The following is a 22,353-nucleotide window of genomic DNA, read 5'->3' on the forward strand; positions in this document are numbered from 1 at the left end:
TCACTCCAAATCAAAAGGAAATGTGTTACCTGTCTAACCTGTTTTTGTTTCCTCTTGTTTATTTTAATTAATGTCTGATTTAATGTGATGATGCAATAAGTATTTTAATTAAATGGCAAAAATGTTATAGTTACACAAACAGCTGCTAGTGTTGATCTGAGAGCAGCTGGCCAAACAATAAATAAATAAGCATAATTGATATCAAAGGTGGAGATCTATTATAGAAACCTAAATACAATTTTACATTGAATTTGTGCCAGTAAACAAATGGTCCAAGAAAGCATCAGTAGCCACCAACACCAAAGTTCATCCCCTCCATTCTGGGTTAAAAGTGACTTCCATTCTGTGCCAGCACAAACAAATCTATGACCTTTGGAATACTTTCAAATAGACAAATGGAATGGATCTCATCCAAGGGTTAGGAAAATGATGGAGAAGAGCAAACAGTCTATTTAATTAATACAAATTTTACCCATCGAATGTGTCCATGATGTTTAAACATCCTGCTGCACTTCATCACAAATTCCTTCAAAATTGATTTCAGTTCAAATTTGAACACATAATTGTATTTAATTTCATAGTTCCTTCCCCAGCCCAGTCCCACTAAAAATCAGCCCAACTCTGGCTTAGTAACACAAAATAAATCTTTAGTGGAGAATGACACCCTATGAGGGAGAATGTAATAAAACTAACAATTTCTGTATCAGAAATCAGATTACTAAATGTAGAGGGAAATCACCATTCACAGTGTTTGTATATACTACTACTACTATGATTTTGGAAGATGCATTATTATCAAAGCAATGGATGTTTAGAGCATGAGAATTATTTTGCCCTTCCTCTTCACAAAGCATCTCTGGATATCACATTATCCACAAGTTGTCCCTTTGGGAGAGAACTGGGTGGGCCTGCTAACACAAACCAGTAATTGTATGTATTTCTGTTTCATTAAAATTCGTTCAACATGCCTCCTCCATTGGTCCGACAAGCCTAAGTTGAATGATACAACGATCGAAGCCTCTAGTGCCCCCCAACCCCCAGAAGCCTTAGCCATTTCCAGTCTTCACTATCTCGATCCTCTGCCCCCCTCACCACTGAGATGACTGGATTAGTAGCATTTCTGTTTAGATCTGCAATGTGTATTGATGAAGCTCAGACAACCTGAACTCATTCCACATGAGATGTGCACAGTTGTCAGATTGAAATGATTTTCTGCCATTTCAATCAAAGTTAGATTCTGCCTAGGCCTCAGATGTAAAGCCCTACGCATTAATCTACAATAAATAAATAAATACATCACAAGATAAATGTATATAAAATCACGTAGACTGCTGATGAGCATAGTAATTTGGCATGGCTGACTTTCTGTCCTAAATATTATATTTTTATATATTGTTTTGTATAAAATCGTACATTAAACAATGCATTTGGGGGAATATCACTTAATCCCTTCAAAGGTAATATGATATATTAGATCATAAGAACCTAAATTAAGTCTGTGTACAAACAAATTTAATCCTGAGCTCTATTGATTTATTAACCATTTTTATTAAATGAACTGATTACAATCCAAAGATTCTGGTACACACCATGAATATGACTTAAATACTGATTTATAAAGCTGACTAAAATACAATATCATTATATTTCTCTGTGCTTTTAATTTTTGCTTTTCCACTCACCACTCATTTTACCATATGATTATTGACAAATGCAATAAAGAAACTGTTTAATGCTAATGTAAGGAAAATGTAGTTACATTTTCTACACAAATTGAATGTATTATGTTATATAAAGGTATAGGAAAATAAGTTAAAACTTTGTTCATGTTGGGAGTGGTCTGGTACTATCAGAAATAGAATATGAATGTGCATTGTTCTAAGGAGATTCGTCTGGGACAATTTGTTATAACATTAGACGTTGTTGGTTGTGGCTTTAATGACTGCTGGAGTAATTTACATGATCAAGGAACTACTTTTGAGTGAAACGTGTGTAGATTAACTCAAAAACAGTGCATTCAGTTGAGTCTCTGATTAAGGCTACAAGAATGATACATTACTTAAATCTAGATTGTGAAATGCAAACAAGGCCAATCTAACTGCTCCTGGACTTGAGGTGTGAACTGGTTTAAGAGCAAGAGTGGCTATACAAATTGGTGGCTAGGCAATGGTAATCCAATGTACTTTATTAATCCAGTGATCCACCTGTGAGGAGAAATGGTAATAAGATGCTGGTGGTTCCTTTACTGCCTAATGACATTTTTACTATGCATGCAATATGTGTAACTTAGAATTAATCACTATTAGGTCAAGTTATGTTGATATGTGATATGCGATAAAAGTGTATTTGCATCTCTGATAGTATTTTACGTTTTCTTTCAATGTTTGGATGAATGTTTTTTCAGATGAATAATTTGCTTTAGGAAATTGTGTCAGTCATCTATTATGTTTAATTACTTTTCTCATGTCCTACAGTTTGTGACATAACCTGTAAGGTTTGATCTTTCAGTTTTTAACCATTGTATGCCTTTTTTCAGACTTTAAAATGGCTGAGGGAAAAAGCTGGAAAATCCAGAGCGTCTTCTTTACTTACATGTCAAGAGGAAAAAAAGAGTCAAAAACCAATGTCATACACAAGATAAAGTAGCAACACAGTAAAAATAACATTCCGTATGAAGTAAAAATAAATCTGAAAACTTACTTGTGACAAGCAACAAATCATTTAGTATCTAATGCAAAGAAGTAAATGTAGAACACACAAAAGTCAGTTTAAGTCAGCTCACAAGAACATGTTAGGGAAACATTTAATTCTTAACAAACGTGTGTGTAGAAATCCTTATTAATCCTGTGTCATGTAACTACTTCTGCATTTGAAACTGAGTAATGATACTCAAGCACTTTGGCAAACTGGCATTTTAGAGTTAATTTTACATTGAACATCTAAATTCAATAAATAAATTGTATAATAAGATGCGACTACCCTGCCATTGTAAAGCGCACAATTAAAACATGAAGCATTGCCAAAAAATCGAGGCATTTGAAAAACTAGCAAATAGTGAAAATTTGTGTTGAACTATGAAGGCTGGCTGACTGTAAACCAATTTTTTGTATGCACATTTATTTCACATTTATTTGTTTCACATTTATTAATATAGCAAAAAAAAGGTGACAAACTTTCTGTTTATACATAAAAGGCTGTACTTTAGATATACACCTTTTCATTGTGAGGCTAGGGTTGGAAGAGTAGGTTTTATTAAAATAAGATAAATGTAAACTGACCGTCATTCACATATTTTTCAAACCTTTCACCATCCAGCCTTGCCTTCACAGCCACCTCAGATTAACGTGAAACACATTTATTGATATCCATTTACTGGATTTAGTCAGTCAGGCACATTCCAAACCCTGGCATGTTTTCGGCAGCCTGGCTCAAGGGAGCCGGGTCCGCTTTTACAACCGTCAGAGTTGTGAGAAGGAGTTGTCATGGTAACAACTGGCATTGTACCTGGCTGCAGTCATTGCGATGCCGATTGCCCCCAGTCTCTTGAACGCTGCAGAAACATATTATTCTATGTATTCTGTACTTTACTAGGTGGCTTTGCTATTTATTTCTGCTTTTTCATTTGCAAAGTAGATAACAGATACTGGAAATAAAATCAACTTAATTGAAGCAAATCAGGAATAACAGTCTGGAAAATATGAGTATGGGGTTGGGAGGTCTAAGGTGAAAATTGCATTACAGAGAGAGAAAGAGTATAATAAATTGTTCATATTATGTAGTTCCTTCTTGAAGCGTTATTTTACAGGGATTTTACCATTTGGTTGATTAAACATCTGTAGAATATGAAACTTATAATTGCCCTTGAATGGCCATGTTGATCTGGGGTATTTTCTTCCCCCAGTTTTACATTGAATTTAAGGGCACTTTCAAATATCATTTTGTATTTTGATCATTCTAAAAGTGTAACAGGATTCTGACAGTGTATTTGAATGAGCCAGGGTTCACCATGTCTGTGGCATTGCACCTAGTCCCCTAGGTTTTTCTACACCTTTGCTGACAGCTGTGACAGGTCGTCTTCTGTAAGCATTGTCATCCAGGATTCTTTTGACCCTGTTGACTGCTGCATCAATCATAAATGATGTGAAAAGTGTGTTATATATCATTACACTATAGTCGAAATTGTATTTTGAAAGCACATGACTCACTGTGCAGTGTGCACATTTCATTTTCAGATACAACTCTACACTAATTTCCAACCCCGCAAAAAAAAAAAAAAAAATATATATATATATATATATATATATATATATATTTTTTTTTTTTTTTGGCGGGGTTGGAAATTAGTGTAGAGTTGTATCTGAAAATGAAATGTGAATGGTTTTTAGTGGATAGTTACTATAGGTAAATATATATTTTAGCACGGCTAACGTGGTATTGGTATTTCCAATCAGATATTCATATATTTTTAATTGTATTTGTTCAATTACACCACTCTTCTTTCTGAGGAAAAATACAAAAATCCAACAAAAAGTCAGATTTCTTAAACATAACTGCCTTTTCTTCAGTACATTAATTCCACATTCTTACAAATTACAACTTTCAGTATATTATTTTCATGAAGTACAATGCACAGTGTGTCTATGTCAATCTTATCAGGAAAAAATAACAAGCAGAAAAAACAACAAGAGCTTATGATATTTTTTCATGCATTCATTTCAATTTCCTTGAATTAAATATCATGTTGTATGTGTACACAGTGGTTTAAATGGTCTGTTCACATGCTAACTAATTATTCCAGAAAACAATATATTGGCTTAGCAACATGTCCATTGCTAGAGGATTATGAATATAAACCCAGCAGATTTTACTTTAATCAATTCATTGAATGGACGTGATCAGGAATTATCAGACATTTGCATAGTGTATTGTGTCTCCTATGAATCTGTTTATTATCACATTCAATTCATGGTCACGTTCTGCAGTGTTGCATCTATCAATTACTCTTATTTCTTAACACCCCTACCAATACACAAATTCATGTTTTTTTCTTACTATGTTACTTTTATCTCTAGTCATCCTTAAGGCAGTAAATGACAAGCTGAAGAGTTGAAAACAAAAATTACAATTCTGAAAATTAAACACTGTCAGAGACACCCACCAACTGTAACCCCGCCCCAGCAAATGAGCCCAGCTCTGACAACTGACACTGTTCAAAGGGCCTGAACTGAATGATTAATAATGCCAGCTGCACTGATAACAGGCCAACAGAGTGAAGCACCACTGCAAAACTGATATACTTGTCTGTGTTATTTCCTTTCTTAAACTTTTTAGATGACTTCCGTGACTTATGTAGGCAAAATTTTATGTGGAATAAATATGAAATGCCATTGCAGGAAATGTAATTGTTGTGTATACTACACTAAGCAAATAAGAAGAATAATAGTTTGCATTTTATATATAACCCTTACAGTAAATGCTGGGCATAGAAAATGCTGTGAACTATTAGAAACTTCCAAAATATAAATGGAATATAAAGTAAATAATGTCAGTTTATTGTACTTGAAATTATGTAATTAATATATTTATTTCTAGGTCTATAGAAGGTTATCTCTCTTGTCCATGTTGTAAACAGCATAACAGCAGCATGGTTTTTCTAAACCATTGTGATTATACCAGTATAGGCACCATGTTGCGAAAGGAAGGGCCTAATTGTATTCCCTTATGTAATATGAAATTGTGACACTAAAAGAAAATAGGTGTTTTGTTTTAGTTTTTGCAATCAAAAATCCCTCCTTCTTTTTCTTTGTCTTCTTGGTGCACAAATAAGGGAATTAAATTAAACAAATTAGAAAACTTAACTGTAAACTTGGGAGGCCTGTAGGTAACAGTGTAGCATAAAAACAGACCAGTAGTAGTGAAAACATCTTGAGCCTTTTTCCCAACATAAGTTGAAATCTGTGATTCGAGACACCTGTCAAAGGCCAGCCAAGGCTTTCAAATGAACTCTAATTGCTGGACAATTTCTCACTGCAATCAGTGCTCCTGCCCTAGCTGTTCACTTAATAGAAGGTTTAAAAGCAACTTGGGTGATCAGTGACAGTTACACTGTAATCTGTTTATAGGTTATGATCATCCTTTTTAACAGCTTGCTTCTACTTACAGTGACCAACTCTATTTAGCTCAAAGACATGGGAAAAAAGCAAACAGAAGGAAGCTTGATACCATAAACAAAGTGCTTTCAGATTAACCAAAATAAAGTTAGACAATTAGATTCTTATTTAGGCACTTTCACTTCAGTTACAATGTAATTATCTTGAAGGCTTGTTTAAATGTAGCTGTAAAATATGTAATTTGGAAATGGGACTGAAAATGTTTGCTTTAAATATTGGAAATGAAATGTCCATACTGGATAGACTGGATAGGATCCATGGATGACTTAGTTATTAATGAACACCAAACGAGCACAATGGGTCGAATGGCCTCCTCTCATTTGTAAACTTTCTAATGTTCCGATACAAATAAAGTAAAACTAAATAAAAAGTGAATTATGTTTAGCCATGATCCAGTTATCTTTTTTTTTTTTACTGTAAATCTGAATACTACTGAGTACCATCCTCTACTAAGTAAATAGTTTTTTATCTTGCTAGTGGACATTGCAATACAGTGGTTTTCTGTTTACAATTAGATTTGTAGATGACCAAGCTATGTTTTATACCAACTACATAGCTAATATTTGAAAGTAATGTTGGTAATCCTTCCTTCCTGATCCCTGCAGATGCAATTCAGAATTCAGTTTAAACAGTTCATTGATATATTCCTTAATTAACTCGTCCATGGTATTTTAAATTTTTCACATTATATTTATTTTATTGTGTTACTTTTATTGCAGTTGCAGACTGAATTCCTGTTGACATGGTCATATTCTAGAGGAAAGTTAGGAGTGGAAGGATGTTTTTGAATGTAATTTCACTTGTATGCCAGGGCTGGAACTGACAACTAATGGGCATTACTCCACAGTCAAGCAAGCAAAATAATAACCAAAGCAGTCATCTACACAGTTGCTTCAACAAGGAACTGTTTGAATCATAGTCCTTCTCCTTGGCTGCATGAAAGATGTGCACCAGTAAATAGATAAATAAATAGCTATTGGCCATATTCAGCAAACTTTGTATCTCTTCAGATCCTGTCCAAGCCTCTGGGTCTTTGCGCTCACACATTTGTGAAGCTTGTAGGAGCTACTTTGTGGAGCTGTATAGCAGCCATGATTCAAAGCTGTGTGCCAGTTTTCAAGACAAGTGCTGATTGGCTTACTCCCAGTTGTAGACCGTGGATTGAGCAGTTGTGGTTCCACCTAGCACACTACCTAGCTATTGGGTTGGTTACCAGGTAGCTTTCAGTGGATTTATGGTTACACACTGTCTTCTGTTGTGGAATGTATGGGGAGACTGACACCTTCCAGACATGGTATCAAGGCTTTTGATTGTGTGAGAAAGTGCCACAGTCTGGCAGAGAAGCGGCTGAGACACCATATGTGAAATTATGTATATTTAGCAGGCTTTCCATACTCCTCAAAACTGTGCTTTAAAGACATAAAACAACTTATGAATTTATTTGATTGCATGCTAGCCATGGCCAGTCTCTGGAGAGTTAGAGATCTGGAGAGGAAGCGTTCAAAAATGTACCACTTTGTCTATCAATTCTGACACTCTATGGTGGCCACTACTAGTCAAAATAGAATTGTAGGAAAACAAATGGTTATATTGCAATACAACATTGTCTACAGTTGATATCAATGTACCATTACACTGACGTGTATTACTGTTCACTTCTCTATGATACACATTCTGAGATATGAAAATATCATCCTAATAAAGAATAATTTAAAAATACATATATGTAGAGCTGACAGCTTTAAGCATTTACTTTTACCTTCCTCACCTTGGTTTAAAGCTATAATTGGAATTGTTAAACTATGCCTATTCCATAATTAAATCATTATTATTTGATGTACACCAAATTAGCTCATATATTGTTCTAGCTTTACCTTCATTAAAGAAAATTGATTGATTTAGTCTTCTAATATTCTATTCTGACCTCAGCTGTCAAACTGGGCAAATAACAAAAACAGAAATGACAATAAGGCTAATTGCAAGTAATCTTGCTGTTAATAGATATTGTTTTATTGACACACTAGGCTATTAAAGGCAGGTAATGTAGGAAGGCATACATATATGAAACTGAATTAATTTAATTTCAATCTGTGTACACAATACACAGATGTTGTAGAGGTTAGAATGATTTTGTCAACTTAAGTTTTGTGTTCCAATTTCACAAGAAAATACACTTATACTGCACATGTAATAGTGATGTAATTTACAATGTGAAGCAACTGAAAAAAACAATTCCTATATCTATTGTATATGAAGGATTAATGAAGTGTGGAGCATTCAAAACTTATTCCTGTAGGGAAGAAAGGTACACTGTATAATATCCAGCTGCAAATTACCTGTTTATCTGTCAGTATGTGTGTGTAAGAATGGGTTGATTGTACACATATTCTGCATATACATATTGAATTGATGATTTTGCATGATCCTGTCTATTAACAATGTATTCCATTCATTGGGTTTTTATGAAATGTACCAAATCATTTCCAATTCTGATTTGTTGGCAATATGGACACCACAGTATGTATTTAACTGTACAAGCATTATATATATATATATATATATATATATATATATATATATATATATATATATATATATATATATATAGTGAGGGAAAAAAGTATTTGATCCCCCACTGACAAAGAAATGATCAGTCTATAATTTTAATCGTAGGTGTATTTTAACAGTGAGAGACAGAATAACAACAAAAAAATATATAAATTGATTTGCATGTTAATGAGGGAAATAAGTATTTGATCCCCTATCATTCAGCAAGATTTCTGGCTCCCAGGTGTCTTTTATACAGGTAACGAGCTGAGATTAGGAGCACTCTCTTAAAGGAAGTGCTCCTAATCTCAGCTCGTTACCTGTATAAAAGACACCTGTCCACAGAAGCAATCCACCATGGCCAAGACCAAAGAGCTGTCCAAGGATGTCAGGGACAAGATTGTAGACCTACACAAGGCTGGAATGGGCTACAAGACCATCGCCAAGCAGCTTGGTGAGAAGGTGACAACAGTTGGTGCGATTATTCACAAATGGAAGAAACACAAAATAACTGTCAGTCTCCCTTGGTCTAAGGCTTCATGCAAGATCTCACCTCGTGGAGTTTCAATGATCATGAGAACGGTGAGGAATCAGCCCAGAACTACACAGGAGGATCTTGTTAATGATCTCAAGGCAGCTGGGACCATAGTCACCAAGAAAACAATTGGTAACACACTATGCCGTGAAGGACTGAAATCCTGCAGCGCCCGCAAGGTCCCCCTGCTCAAGAAAGCACATGTACAGGCCCGTCTGAAGTTTGCCAATGAACATCTGAATGATTCAGAGGAGAACTGGGTGAAAGTGTTGTGGTCAGATGAGACCAAAATCGAGCTCTTTGGCATCAACGTAACTCGCCGTGTTTGGAGGAGGAGGAATGACCCCAAGAACACCATCCCTACCGTCAAACATGGAGGTGGAAACATTATGCTTTGGGGGTGTTTTTCTGCTAAGGGGACAGGACAACTGCACCGCATCAAAGGGACAATGGACGGGGCCATGTACCATAAAATCTTGGGTGAGAACCTCCTTCCCTCAGCCAGGGCATTGAAAATGGTTCGTGGATGGGTATTCCAGCATGACAATGACCCAAAACACACAGCCAAGGCAACAAAGGAGTGGCTCAAGAAGAAGCACATTAAGGTCCTGGAGTGGCCTAGCCAGTCTCCAGAGCTTAATCCCATAGAAAATCTGTGGAGGGAGCTGAAGGTTTGAGTTGCCAAACGTCAGCCTCGAAACCTTAATGACTTGGAGAGGATCTGCACAGAGGAGTGGGACAAAATCCCTCCTGAGATGTGTGCAAACCTGGTGGCCAACTCCAAGAAACGTCTGACCTCTGTGATTGCCAACAAGGGTTTTGCCACCAAGTACTAAGTCGAAGGGGTCAAATACTTATTTCACTCATTAACATGCAAATCAATTTATAACTTTTTTGAAATGCGTTTTTCTGGATTTTTTTTGTTGTTATTCTGTCTCTCACTGTTAAAATACACCTACCATTAAAATTATAGACTGATCATTTCTTTGTCAGTGGGCAAATGTACAGAATCAGCAGGGGATCAAATACTTTTTTCCCTCACTGTATACACACACACACACACACACACACAGATAGGTATGGGCATATATCTGCATTAACACATTCAGATGCAGTTAATATACAGACCAGTCCATGTGTCTTTATCTGTATTATATTCTACTGTAACATAATAGTCTGAGACTGTTAATCAAAGATTGTTTTTCTTCAAATTAAATTGGAATCCTTGAAAGAACACAGCAGAACATATCTCTAATCAGCTGGGAAATGCAGTTGTGACTCTCTATCCAGAGAAAAATAAATACATTATATATATATATATATATATATATATATATATTGTATCGGCCTAGCACATTAAAAATGATGACAGGGATGAAAGTACTGAAACTGTGGAGGCTCATCTATTAAGCACTTTCTTTTCACATTGATGAAAAGATTGGTGTAGCCTTGAAACAGAAAAGCTTAATTTTATTTCAATTTATGTTTGCATAATGAAGTGGAAGACCATATATTTGAATTACATTGTGCAGCTATTGCAAGTGTTACCTTGTTACACCAAAATGAACCATTATTTAGAATACTGTTTTTTGTTTCTCCAAATCAAATAAAAGGGGCTTGAATTCAAAGTCCAATATTTGTGCCAAAAAATTGTAGTAATTATTATAATGATATAAAAAAAATATGCCCAGCGCAAATCCAGCTTCTATTTTTTTGGCTCTTGTATACTTTGTCAAGTAGTTAAGAAAGATACCTAACAGAAGTCTTTCTGTGTTTGACAGCTGAGGACACATGTGGTGGTACTCTGAGAGGTTCAAGTGGGATCATTTCAAGCCCCAATTTCCCGAGTGAATATTACAATAGTGCGGACTGTACATGGACCATACTTGCTGATCCTGGAGACACCATCTCCATCATTTTTACAGACTTCCAGATGGAGGAGAAGTACGATTACTTGGAGGTAGAAGGGTCTGAGCCACCAACAATATGGTGAGTAGATGTATTTTCTTCTGTGTATTTGTTACAATAATTTTAACTTTAATAATTTGCATTAGGTATACTAATAGAAAATTAGTTTTCATTTCAGTTGTTAAAAATACACAACTATAATATTCACTGATAAATATATTCTATATATTTGTATTAATACATTACTACTTATTCATGAAGGTAGAGTCTGCCAAAAGGAAGACCTTTACACTTTAAATTAATGCATGAAATGGCAGGTGTAAGTTCCTTTGAGATACCATGTTAGCTTCTTCTGAGTAATTGCACAGCCTTGGGGAAAACTTGTTCTGTGTTTATTTATTCTTTATGCACCGTAACAGCTCTGCTGTTGCATCAGTTTGCATTTTGTTGATTTCCCTGCAATGTCTTACTGTAGTGAATTAATCTTCTATTATATGTGTTTTGTCTTGTCTTCTCTTGTTGCTCCCCAACACATAAACAAATTTGAATAGGTGATAGTGAAAACAATGAAGTGAAGTTAAAAATAAACAGCCTGGCATTTATTTCAACCTTGTCTTACAGTTCCCTTCATATTCTATACATTATAAATGTTTCATTTCAGGGTTACTAGAATCTGGATACCTTGAGTCTTTAGCTTAGCACATTTTTAAATTTACATTCAGGCTCTGCAACCTTCATAACAACACTATTATGGACAGTATACATAGTATGTTGTTTAAGTTTAAATTCTGCATCATTCTTGACTTTTATTATATGTTGTCAATTTTCTTTTAGAGTTATGAGCCTTTCAGGAAAATATATTAATACATTAATAAAGACAGAAAGAATGTTTATCCCATATGCACCAAAACATTGTAATTTGTTCATATTGATTTTTTATTTCAAGATTCCATTGATTGTCTCAAAATGAATGCATTGATCTTTCCTGTTATTCTTGTAAAATAATTTCCATTTGATGATGTAAATGGAAACAATGATATATGCCAATGCAAAAAAAAATGTAATTTTGTATGGTAATTGAAGTTCTATTTACTTAAGTTCTAACTAGACTAACAACAACAACACAAAAGTTTCCTTGTCATAATTGGAAAACAGAATATTTTGAGTTCAGTCATTTATATAAATTAACTTATTCTAAAATATATACTGTAAGGGTATAAATGTTGTGCATTTGCTGATAATATTTTTTGGGTGGAACAGGGGAAACAGTAACTTAATTGAATTACGAGAAACATTACACTTTTTTATAATCAACAATCAATGATTGTAAGGAGTAATAGATTCAAGATTATGTAGTTAATTAAAAGGTTTAATTTCAATTGATCTCAATTTGAGTTTATTTTAAATGTAATTAATCATTCTTCTGTTCAATATTCTCTAAATCTGTTTGCTGAGGATCAATGTTTTTTTGTTGGACTCTGAAACCTGTTTAAAAATATATATATATTTAAAAACTATAAATACTTTTCCCAAAGGTTTATTCAGAACATCTGTGTTATTTGATTAATCCATTGCTTTAATTTAATGTTATGGTAATGGAGAAATCCCTTACGATTACATTTAATAATAACCAACTATCTTCATGCTCTGATAAAACACATTCCTAGAAAGTGTTAAGTTACTGGCCTGGTGCAAATGACCAGTATTATTTACATAAAGTCTTTGAATTGTTTGAATGAGATTACAAATCTAACACAAGTTAAAGATGCCCTTAAGCTTTCTTTTCTTTTTCTTTCAACAATCCCTGTAAAAATAGAACAATTACATTGATATATGTACTTTATATATTGATATGTATGGGGTCACATGAAAAGGATGAAAGGAAGAATTGTAGGCATTCCACCATACACATATAGTCTGCATAGTCTGTTGTTGTCCAATCACTGCAACCTCCAGAGCATATTTATAGGAGTTGCAGTCCTCTTTTTTTACTGTTGTCAGGCTCATGTTGAAAAACATTCTCTTCACCCACAAGTTCCTTCCTGTGGGCATTTCATGATATTAAAGAAAAAAATGATGCATAACATATATTTATTATAAAATGAATAAGAACAAAAATAAAATTCAGTCAAGCAGGAGAAAATATTTTTAAAAATAAAATATGGGTACATATGAGTGCATTGTATGCATGATTATAATATGCATGTTCTTTATTTACAATCTTGGGCAGATTTGATTCCATATTTCTGAGTGATCTAAAACTATATTCTGATGAGAACTTTTTAATACTGCAAGATTTCTAATACCATAGATGGCAGGCTACAGAACACAGTAAGTAGACATTTTTGAGGACCATGAGCAAAGTATACTGCTTAAATATTAAATTTAGTTGAATTATGTTGATAAACTGATATTTTATACATATAGATAGGCCAGTCACCTGTGCATGCTTCAATGTATATTCTTCATATTTTCTGGAAAAGTGGATTCGTAGCTAGAGACATACATAGGATAAACACTGTATGTGTTATAAGTGATGGGACAAGCAACACTTTGCCATAATGGATTTTGTGCTTATAGAGAGTAGTTTTAGTGAAGGACATCATGACGACCAATGTCCACCAATTGTGATATTTTCACAACAGCAAACCTGCCTGCATATTTGTTAGTGTTGAATGCTGGTCTTCACAGATACCTCCTCTCAATCCTTTAGCACACCTCTAGGATGAACTGCACTAGCAAATCATTTCAGCAAGAGACCGAAACAATTTTTTGTTCCATAGGAATAGAAGTACAAATGGGGTGGCATAGTATATATTTTGTCATCCAGTGAATGGACTGCTGTAGCTATTAGGGCCAATGATGAGCCTTCACCCAATTTAGGATATTGTGAATAGTATTTGTCTCTTGTCCCAGTATGTCTGGTAATATCATTTTATATTGATTTTAACTGATAGGCTATTCCTTGCCAACTGACTATTTTATTATCATTTTAATTATTGTAGGTTACGAATGCAACCCTGGTTATCTTTCAGTTTGAAAATAGATCCAAATAAGGGAGTATGGAACAATGTGTACCCAAACAGTTGACAAATGGCAACAAGCTCTCAGGAGACATTCAATGGAACAGTGGGAGTACGACCAGCGCATGCAACAATTAAAACTAGAGGAGCTGGGAACTCACAGACCTGCTCGGAACTAAACACAGGCGCAACAACAAAAGCCGGAGCCCCAGAACATCCAGCCTGTGAAATCTCATAAAACTGCAGCGTAGCCAGCACACTGCAGAACACACATCAGACAAATGCGTCCCTTGAAAGAGGGCCCCAGTTGGGGCAGGTTGCGGGGCAGTGTTGGCCGGCGAGGTGCTGGCTAAATGGTGGAGAAGCGGCGATGTGAAACAGTGTTTCAGGAAACAGATGCGCTGTTTGAGGAAAGTTACTTGAGCTCAGTGTTCGGGACAGGTTGGCAGTGCTGGCGAGTTCTGGTCCCAGACCCCATGCAGTATTCGAGGTAGTCTGCCACGGCCCACATTTCTGAAAGCCCGACATGACAGGCAGAGAATAACACTGAAGACACAGTCGTAGAATGTTCATGAAACATGTAGAGTGTTGAAGTATGTGAATGTTGAGACCTAGAGTGTTGACAAAGCACTTCGAGTGTCGAGAAGTGTTGATGCAAAAACGTTGAATGGCGACGAATTGCAATGACTTGCATTGATTTATTTAAAGCACTGACGTCAAGCGTTGACAGAGAGCAAGGAGGGTCGAGAAATTACTTTGAGCATTGCATATATAAATCAGGGCAGCTGTGCAGCCACTCAGCAGACCGTGTTCAAGGCCTGTTGCTTCACAGAGAGACTATAGAAATCTTGTAGAACCCTACTAGGTTCCTACTCATGGACATTGCACTCCCAATCAACTGCAGACTGGATCAGGAGTGTTGTCGGGTGTAGTGAGCACGGGCCGTGGCTAAGGGTGAAAACTGCTGGTGTCTTCAAAGGGGATGTATAAACATGGAGAGTGCAGAGCCCTGAACTCACCGATTCTGAGGTCTTGATGATGTAGACTCCAGAGCATCAGATCAGAAACCGAAGAAAAACACACCTGAAAAGGGGCAGCTGCTGGGTTTCAGTCCTGGATCCTGAGTTTAGTGATCTTGAGCTGTGGTAGTGGGAGGGTCACAGCACACAGATGCCTATCGGTAACATTGAAATAATGCTTCATGTGCTTGCCAGTTGAAAGGTAAGATCCCAGACTCCCTTATTGGGAACTATTTTCAAATTGAAAGAAAACCAAAGTTGTAATTTGCACAGAAAATGTGTGTATGTGTGCATTTAATTTAATTAGATAAATTGCAGTTTCTTATTGAGCTATTTTCCTCTCAGAATGGATTCTACACTGATCCCTGTTAAGTTCCATTCATATCTGTAATTCATCAAGGGCTTGCACTTATCTTAAAGTGTAAGAGGAAATTGTATTAATTTGTTTTGTTTGTAATTCTGCCTTCCTAGCTTGGCAGCTGTATCTTCAAGTGACCAATTGACCTTGGTTAAAAAGCCCTTTGGATAGATATATCTAGAGAAACCATTAACTTATTATTTTTTTCTTTAAAAAGACCTGCTGGCAAGTGAGGTCCATTTTCTGAGATTGTTTAACAAAGCTGATCACTCTGCATTTTGGCTAGATGCCCCCCGCACATAAGTAGAATTTGACTGCTTGCTACATAAACGTTAAAGATCAGAGGACATAAAAAACATAGTTTAATGTTTTCTTAAAATGCACAATTGATGTTTGTAATTGAGTCTGACATTTTCTCTCTCTCCTAAAGAACGTACATTATATAATGTTTAATGGTACTGCAGTTATATAGTAAATAAAAGTTAGACCACCATGAAGTACACCCAGTCTGCTTTAATGTGGGAATTCACATGGCATGGACTCTCAGTGGATTGGTTGAACAATGTGAACATCATTTAAAGTCTTTTTGATTTGTTTTGTCTTGGTATTTTTCTCCATTGACTTTGAGAGTAAACAGTTTAGAGATTTTAGAAAACTTAAAATCTTGGAGATATTTGCTGTCATAATGTAATAGGTTTATTTGAGGTAAAATAGTCTTGAGTAGTTGCACCTGCCTTATATTAGGCAGCTTACTAAGTTATTACTATGTCTAGTTTGCAAGGGGAAAAAAATGTTTCTCCAGTTGTTATTTCAAGGTTTAGTTTTATACTGAGAAATTACACAGTTTGTGATCATCTAATTGAGTGGCCCTATTAGAAGCCATTAGCAAAATATTGCTATTTGATATAAAATATGATGAGCTCGATAGAAGGTTGTTAAACTTGCCATTTTTAATGAGGCTCTACTTGAGCATAACAGTCATAAAACAATGCCAGGCATATACAATATAAGTTATGGTAATGGGCTGTGAAGTTATAATGGGACTGTAAAGTAAACAAATATATACACAGATTAAAAACTGAGTTTAAGAAGCAAGTACAATCATGATTATCTATCTGGTTTTGTTGTTTTGTGTGTTTGCTTTTAAATATTCACTTTTAAAAGACATAGAAAAGAGTTTAAGTCATTACAAGATAAATAACATAGTATTTGTTTAGGAGGGTTTTGGGTGCCAACCTGTGTCCTTAGCTCTACCCTCAAGCCAAAAACAATGCCTTGTTAAAGTGAGCTTGTTTAAAATGAAACCTAGTGTAACCAGTTATTATTCTTAAGAGATAAGATGTAACATTATGTAATTACCAAAACATGCTCCCAAAACTCTTCCCTTTCAAACACCACTACAGCCTACATTATTAAAATTAAACAAACCTCTGCCTTAACACCCCAACCTAATTTGCTTGGCAGTGCTCTGCAAGCACAGAAGTGAACCACGAAAACAAACCCCAGTTTGTTTCCAAACGAACTCAGCTACGATTGTACACAAGGCAAGTGTGAACAGCTGGCACACTGATACGCGGGTTCAAAGCAAACGAACCTAACTGAGATTGTTTGAAACTAACCCGGTGTGAATACCCCCTTAGGGCCCTTTCACACCTAGTTCACTTACAAAAAAATTAATCATGTTTAACTTGCAAACAATCTTTTTTTTCATTTTAGTTTCAGTTTGTTTTTAAATTCATGTTCATGTAGTCCACTTACATTTTCATGCAGACCAGAATTCTATTAGCTTCACATTGCACTTTTCCAACCAAGTTTGGTTCTCTTGCAGTTCACTTGAGCAGAAATGCAAGGTCTCTAATAATAATAATGATAATAATATTATAATGAGAATATTTTACATGTTGTGGTCTTACTATATATTTTCTTTATTTGGTGTTTTTATTGTATAACTAATATACACAATAAATAATTGTGTAAGCTATTTAAATTAAGACATTTTGGAAGTATTGTATAATAGTTGTATATGTATAGTAGTTTGTAGGGCTTCAATGAAGTGACAAGATCGTTTGCATTGCGTATGTCACTTCCACCGTTTAGTATGCTGTTTGGAGCAGTTAGTTTCCAAGTGAACCCAATTGGCGGAGCACTTTTGCAAATGTACCTAATTCACTTTCCAACTTTCTAGTGGTTTAGGTCCATTTGTTTTGATCCACATCCAGGTGTGATTACGTCATCATCAGGGGACTCACATACAGATCTATACGAATAGAACTGCACTGCAATGTGCATCAAACTGTAGGTGTGAAAGGTTCTTAAAGAAGGACATGCCTGATGTTGCATATGGCACTTTTGTTTAGTATTACTTTAGCTGATGCTGCGTTTCTTGATAAACAAAATCTTTTGGTAAACTGTAAATGTTTAGTGCTTTTATTTACTTATTTTGATTTACAAAAATAATATTGTATTGAAGTAATAAAATAAAAATAATCTGACATAACATGAAGAGTTTATTTTTTTTTATCTACCTTCTTCACCCACGCTTAATCTTTTTTAGATAAATGCCTCAATTCAAACAGATAAATGCAGGAGAGGAAAATGAAAAAAAAAAAAATCAAGACAAGCTCTGGTGGCTTTTATCTTTAGAGAAAACTTTCTGTTGTTTGATCACTTAGTTTGCCTTTTTTATTTTATCGATTACCTGGAACTTTTATTGAAATGTAGCCAGTTCTTTGCTGAATCTTGCTTTAACTAAATATTCCTCAGGGGTTGAAAGAACTCTTGGCTGTTCCTCAACAGTCACATTTTGCATAGTTCTGCAATATAAGGCCTAAGATATTTTCAATTATAAAATGGCTTAGATATATGTATATTTTGGAGGAAACTCAAGCATTTGAGGTATGCTGGGCATGTTTATATTAAATATTAATGGAAAAACTTTTGAATTTTGCTTTCATATTGTCAGCAGGATATCACTAGGAATGTGAGCAGTTTGCATCATAGAAAACTAACTAAATATGTAAACTGTGTGACCATATGAGTGCAGCTACTATTGTAGTGTTCCCTAGCGTGTTTTAATACTACTCAAAACAGAAATGAAAAATACCCTGTACCTGTTTGTGTTTCCATGGGCTTGATTAATTTTACAAGCCTGCTGTCTACCCCACATCATGCACATGAATGAGAAAGAAGGGCTTGATATGCAAATTAGCCATCCGTTGATGGCTTGTGCCATTTGTATGGAAAAGTGTTGTAAAAGTTGTTTTAACAAACAGACAATATTTACAGAAGACAATCTCACCAATACATTAATGGTGGTCATGGTGACATCTTGTGTAAGTAAAATTGGCCTTTACAATAATATAGAGTGAATATTTATTTGTCAGTTAATTCATCCTGCTCCAATGTAACCTTTCCCAATAATTATCCCACAGTCTGCTACATGTATTTGGCAAGAAAGGAAGGACAGCTGCATTGACATCCATGATGACAGGATTGTGTCCTGAAAATATGTCAGAGGCTGCTCGGCAATCATTTATTGCACCTTTAAATCTGCCTTATCTAAGAGGTAGTCTTTAAAGGGGGTGGGGGGGGTGTATCCATTAGTTGTTAAACAGTTGTTAGCCATGTGACCATTAAAACATATAATTTGATATGTTTTATATGCATTTCCCTATAACAAATTGATACTCATTGTTATTAGGTACTGAGATTTATTTTTCTGTATCTGTGCTAGAACTAGATCAGAGAGGTTTGTATGAAGTCTTGAACTACAATATGTGCCTTTCTTTAAAAATATTAGCTATGTAAATCATATTGTAATTTGTTTTTCTTTAACCTTGACTTTTACCTTCAGTCAAGTACATTATAAAATTTGTATTATAAGCCTTCTCATATTCCTAACTCCAATATATTAAATGTTGTTTCCATTTTCTTATTCCAGAATATAACTCATTTTAAATTTGCTGGCAAATACGGTTGAATAGAAAGGGACCATAGGCAAAATAATAAATGTACTCCTGCTTCTTTAGATCTCAGGGAACCAAAATGTCAATTTAATTGTGTCAGTCAAAAGCCTGAGCAAATCTAGATTTGCCTATGCAGTTATTGCAGAGATTTCTGACCACATAAAAACACAAATGTTCCTCCACTGATGTGATATTTGAACAATTGATAATAGGGGAAATGGAGGTAAGTAAGAACAAACGTGATTTTAAATAATAATTATATATATATATATATATATATATATATATATATATATATATATATATATACAGTACTGTGCAAAAGTTTTAGGAAGGTGTAAAAAAATGCTGTAAAGTAAGAATGCTTTCAAAAATAGACATGTAATAGATTATATTTATCAATTAACTAAATGCAAAGTGAGTGAACAGAAGAAAAATCTACATCAAATCAATATTTGGTGTGACCACCCTTTGCCTTCAAAACAGCATAAATTCTTCTAGGAACACTTGTACAGTTTTTGAAGGAACTCGGCAGGTAGGTTGGCCCAAACATCTTGGAGAACTAACCACAGTTCTTCTGTGGATTTAGGCAGCCTCAGTTGCTTCTCTCTCTTCATGTAATCCCAGACAGACTCGATGATGTTGAGATCAGGGCTCTGTGGGGGCCATACCAGGACTCCTTGTTCATCTTTAAACTGAAGATAGTTCTTAATGACTGTCGCTGTATGTTTGGGGTCGTTGTCATGCTGCAGATGGTATTGTATGATGGATAAGTGTCTTCCTGTACATCTCAGCATTGAGGAGACCATTAATTCTGACCAAATCCATTTGCAGAAATGCAGCCCCAAACTTGCAAGGAACCTCCACCATGCTTCACTGTTGCCTGCAGACATTCATTCATGTACCGCTCTCCAGCCCTTCGGGGAACAAACTGCCTTCTGCTACAGACACATTTTTCACATTTTGACTCATCAGTCCAGAGCAGCTGCTGCCATTTTTCTGCACCCCAGTTCCTGTGTTTTTGTGCATAGTTGCACACGAAAACACAGGAGCTTTCGCGCTTGGCCTTGTTTCCACATCAGAGGTATGGCTTTTTGGCTGCAAGTCTTCCATGAAGGCCACTTCTGACCAGACTTCTCCGGACAGTAGATGGGTGTACCAGGGTCCCACTGTTTTCTGCCATTTCTTAGCTGAGTAAAAATGATGTGTCTTTCATCTGCTGCAGTAAGTTTCCTTGGCCGACCACTGTGTCTACGGTCCTCAGCGTTGCCTGTTTCTTTGTGCTTCTTCAAAACAGCACATCTATATAAACCCCTGTCTGCCTTGAAATTTCTGCCTGGTAGACCTTGCTGATGCAGTATAACTACAGTGAGGGAAAAAAGTATTTGATCCCCTGCTGATTTTGTACGTTTGCCCACTGACAATGAAATTATCAGTCTATAATTATAATGGTAGGTGTATTTTAACAGTGAGAAACAGAATAACAACAACAAAATTAAGAAAAACGCATTTCAAAAAAGTTATAAATTGATTTTCATGTTAATGAGGGAAATAAGTATTTGATCCCCTATCAATCAGCAAGATTTCTGGCTCCCAGGTGTCTTGTATACAGGTAACAAGATGAGATTAGGAGCAGTCTCTTAAAGGGAGTGCTCCTAATCTCAGCTCGTTACCTGTATAAAAGACACCTGTCCACAGAAGCAATCAATCAATCAGATTCCAAACTCTCCACCATGGCCAAGACCAAAGAGCTGTCTAAGGATGTCAGGGATAAGATTGTAGACCTACACAAGGCTGGAATGGGCTACAAGACCATCGCCAAGCAGCTTGGTGAGAAGGTGACAACAGTTGGTGCGATTATTCGCAAATGGAAGAAACACAAAATAACTGTCAGTCTCCCTCGGTCTGGGGCTCCATGCAAGATCTCACCTCGTGGAGTTTCAATGATCATGAGAACGGTGAGGAATCAGCCCAGAACTACATGGGAGGATCTTGTTAATGATCTCAAGGCAGCTGGGACCATAGTCACCAAGAAAACAATTGGTAACACACTACGCCGTGAAGGACTGAAATCCTGCAGCGCCCGCAAGGTCCCCCTGCTCAAGAAAGCACATGTACAGGCCCGTCTGAAGTTTGCCAATGAACATCTGAATGATTCAGAGGAGAACTGGGTGAAAGTGTTGTGGTCAGATGAGACCAAAATCAAGCTCTTTGGCATCAACTCAACTCGCCGCGTTTGGAGGAGGAGGAATGACCCCAAGAACACCATCCCCACCGTCAAACATGGAGGTGGAAACATTAGGCTTTGGGGGTGTTTTTCTGCTAAGGGGACAGGACAACTGCACCGCATCAAAGGGACGATGGATGGGGCCATATACCGTCCTTGGGTGAGAACCTCCTTCCCTCAGCCAGGGCATTGAAAATGGGTCATGGATGGGTATTCCAGCATGACAATGACCCAAAACACACAGCCAAGGCAACAAAGGAGTGGCTCAAGAAGAAGCACATTAAGTTCCTGGAGTGGCCTAACCAGTCTCCAGAGCTTAATCCCATAGAAAATCTGTGGAGGGAGCTGAAGGTTCGAGTTGCCAAACGTCAGCCTCGAAACCTTAATGACTTGGAGAGGATCTGCAAAGAGGAGTGGGACAAAATCCCTCCTGAGATGTGTGCAAACCTGGTGGCCAACTACAAGAAACGTCTGACCTCTGTGATTGCCAACAAGGGTTTTGCCACCAAGTACTAAGTCGAAGGGGTCAAATACTTATTTTCCTCATTAACATGCAAATCAATTAATAACTTTTTGAAATGCGTTTTTCTGGATTTTTTTG

The 22,353-nt window shown here is 36.0% G+C and overlaps 1 protein-coding gene across 1 annotated transcript in view; it reads left to right on the forward strand.

Annotated features, from left to right (window-relative positions):
• The window catches only part of csmd1a (CUB and Sushi multiple domains 1a), a 148,936-nt gene that overhangs the window by 87,151 nt on the left and 39,432 nt on the right, over nucleotides 1-22,353 (forward strand). Inside the window, exon 3 of the mRNA XM_066714577.1 lies at nucleotides 11,034-11,241. Coding sequence (XP_066570674.1) covers nucleotides 11,034-11,241 — 208 coding nt within the window. The remainder of the gene's footprint in view (nucleotides 1-11,033; nucleotides 11,242-22,353) is intronic.

The sequence above is a fragment of the Amia ocellicauda genome, chromosome 10 (genome assembly GCF_036373705.1).
Source record: "Amia ocellicauda isolate fAmiCal2 chromosome 10, fAmiCal2.hap1, whole genome shotgun sequence".
In the NCBI taxonomy this organism is placed as follows: Eukaryota; Metazoa; Chordata; class Actinopteri; order Amiiformes; family Amiidae; genus Amia; species Amia ocellicauda.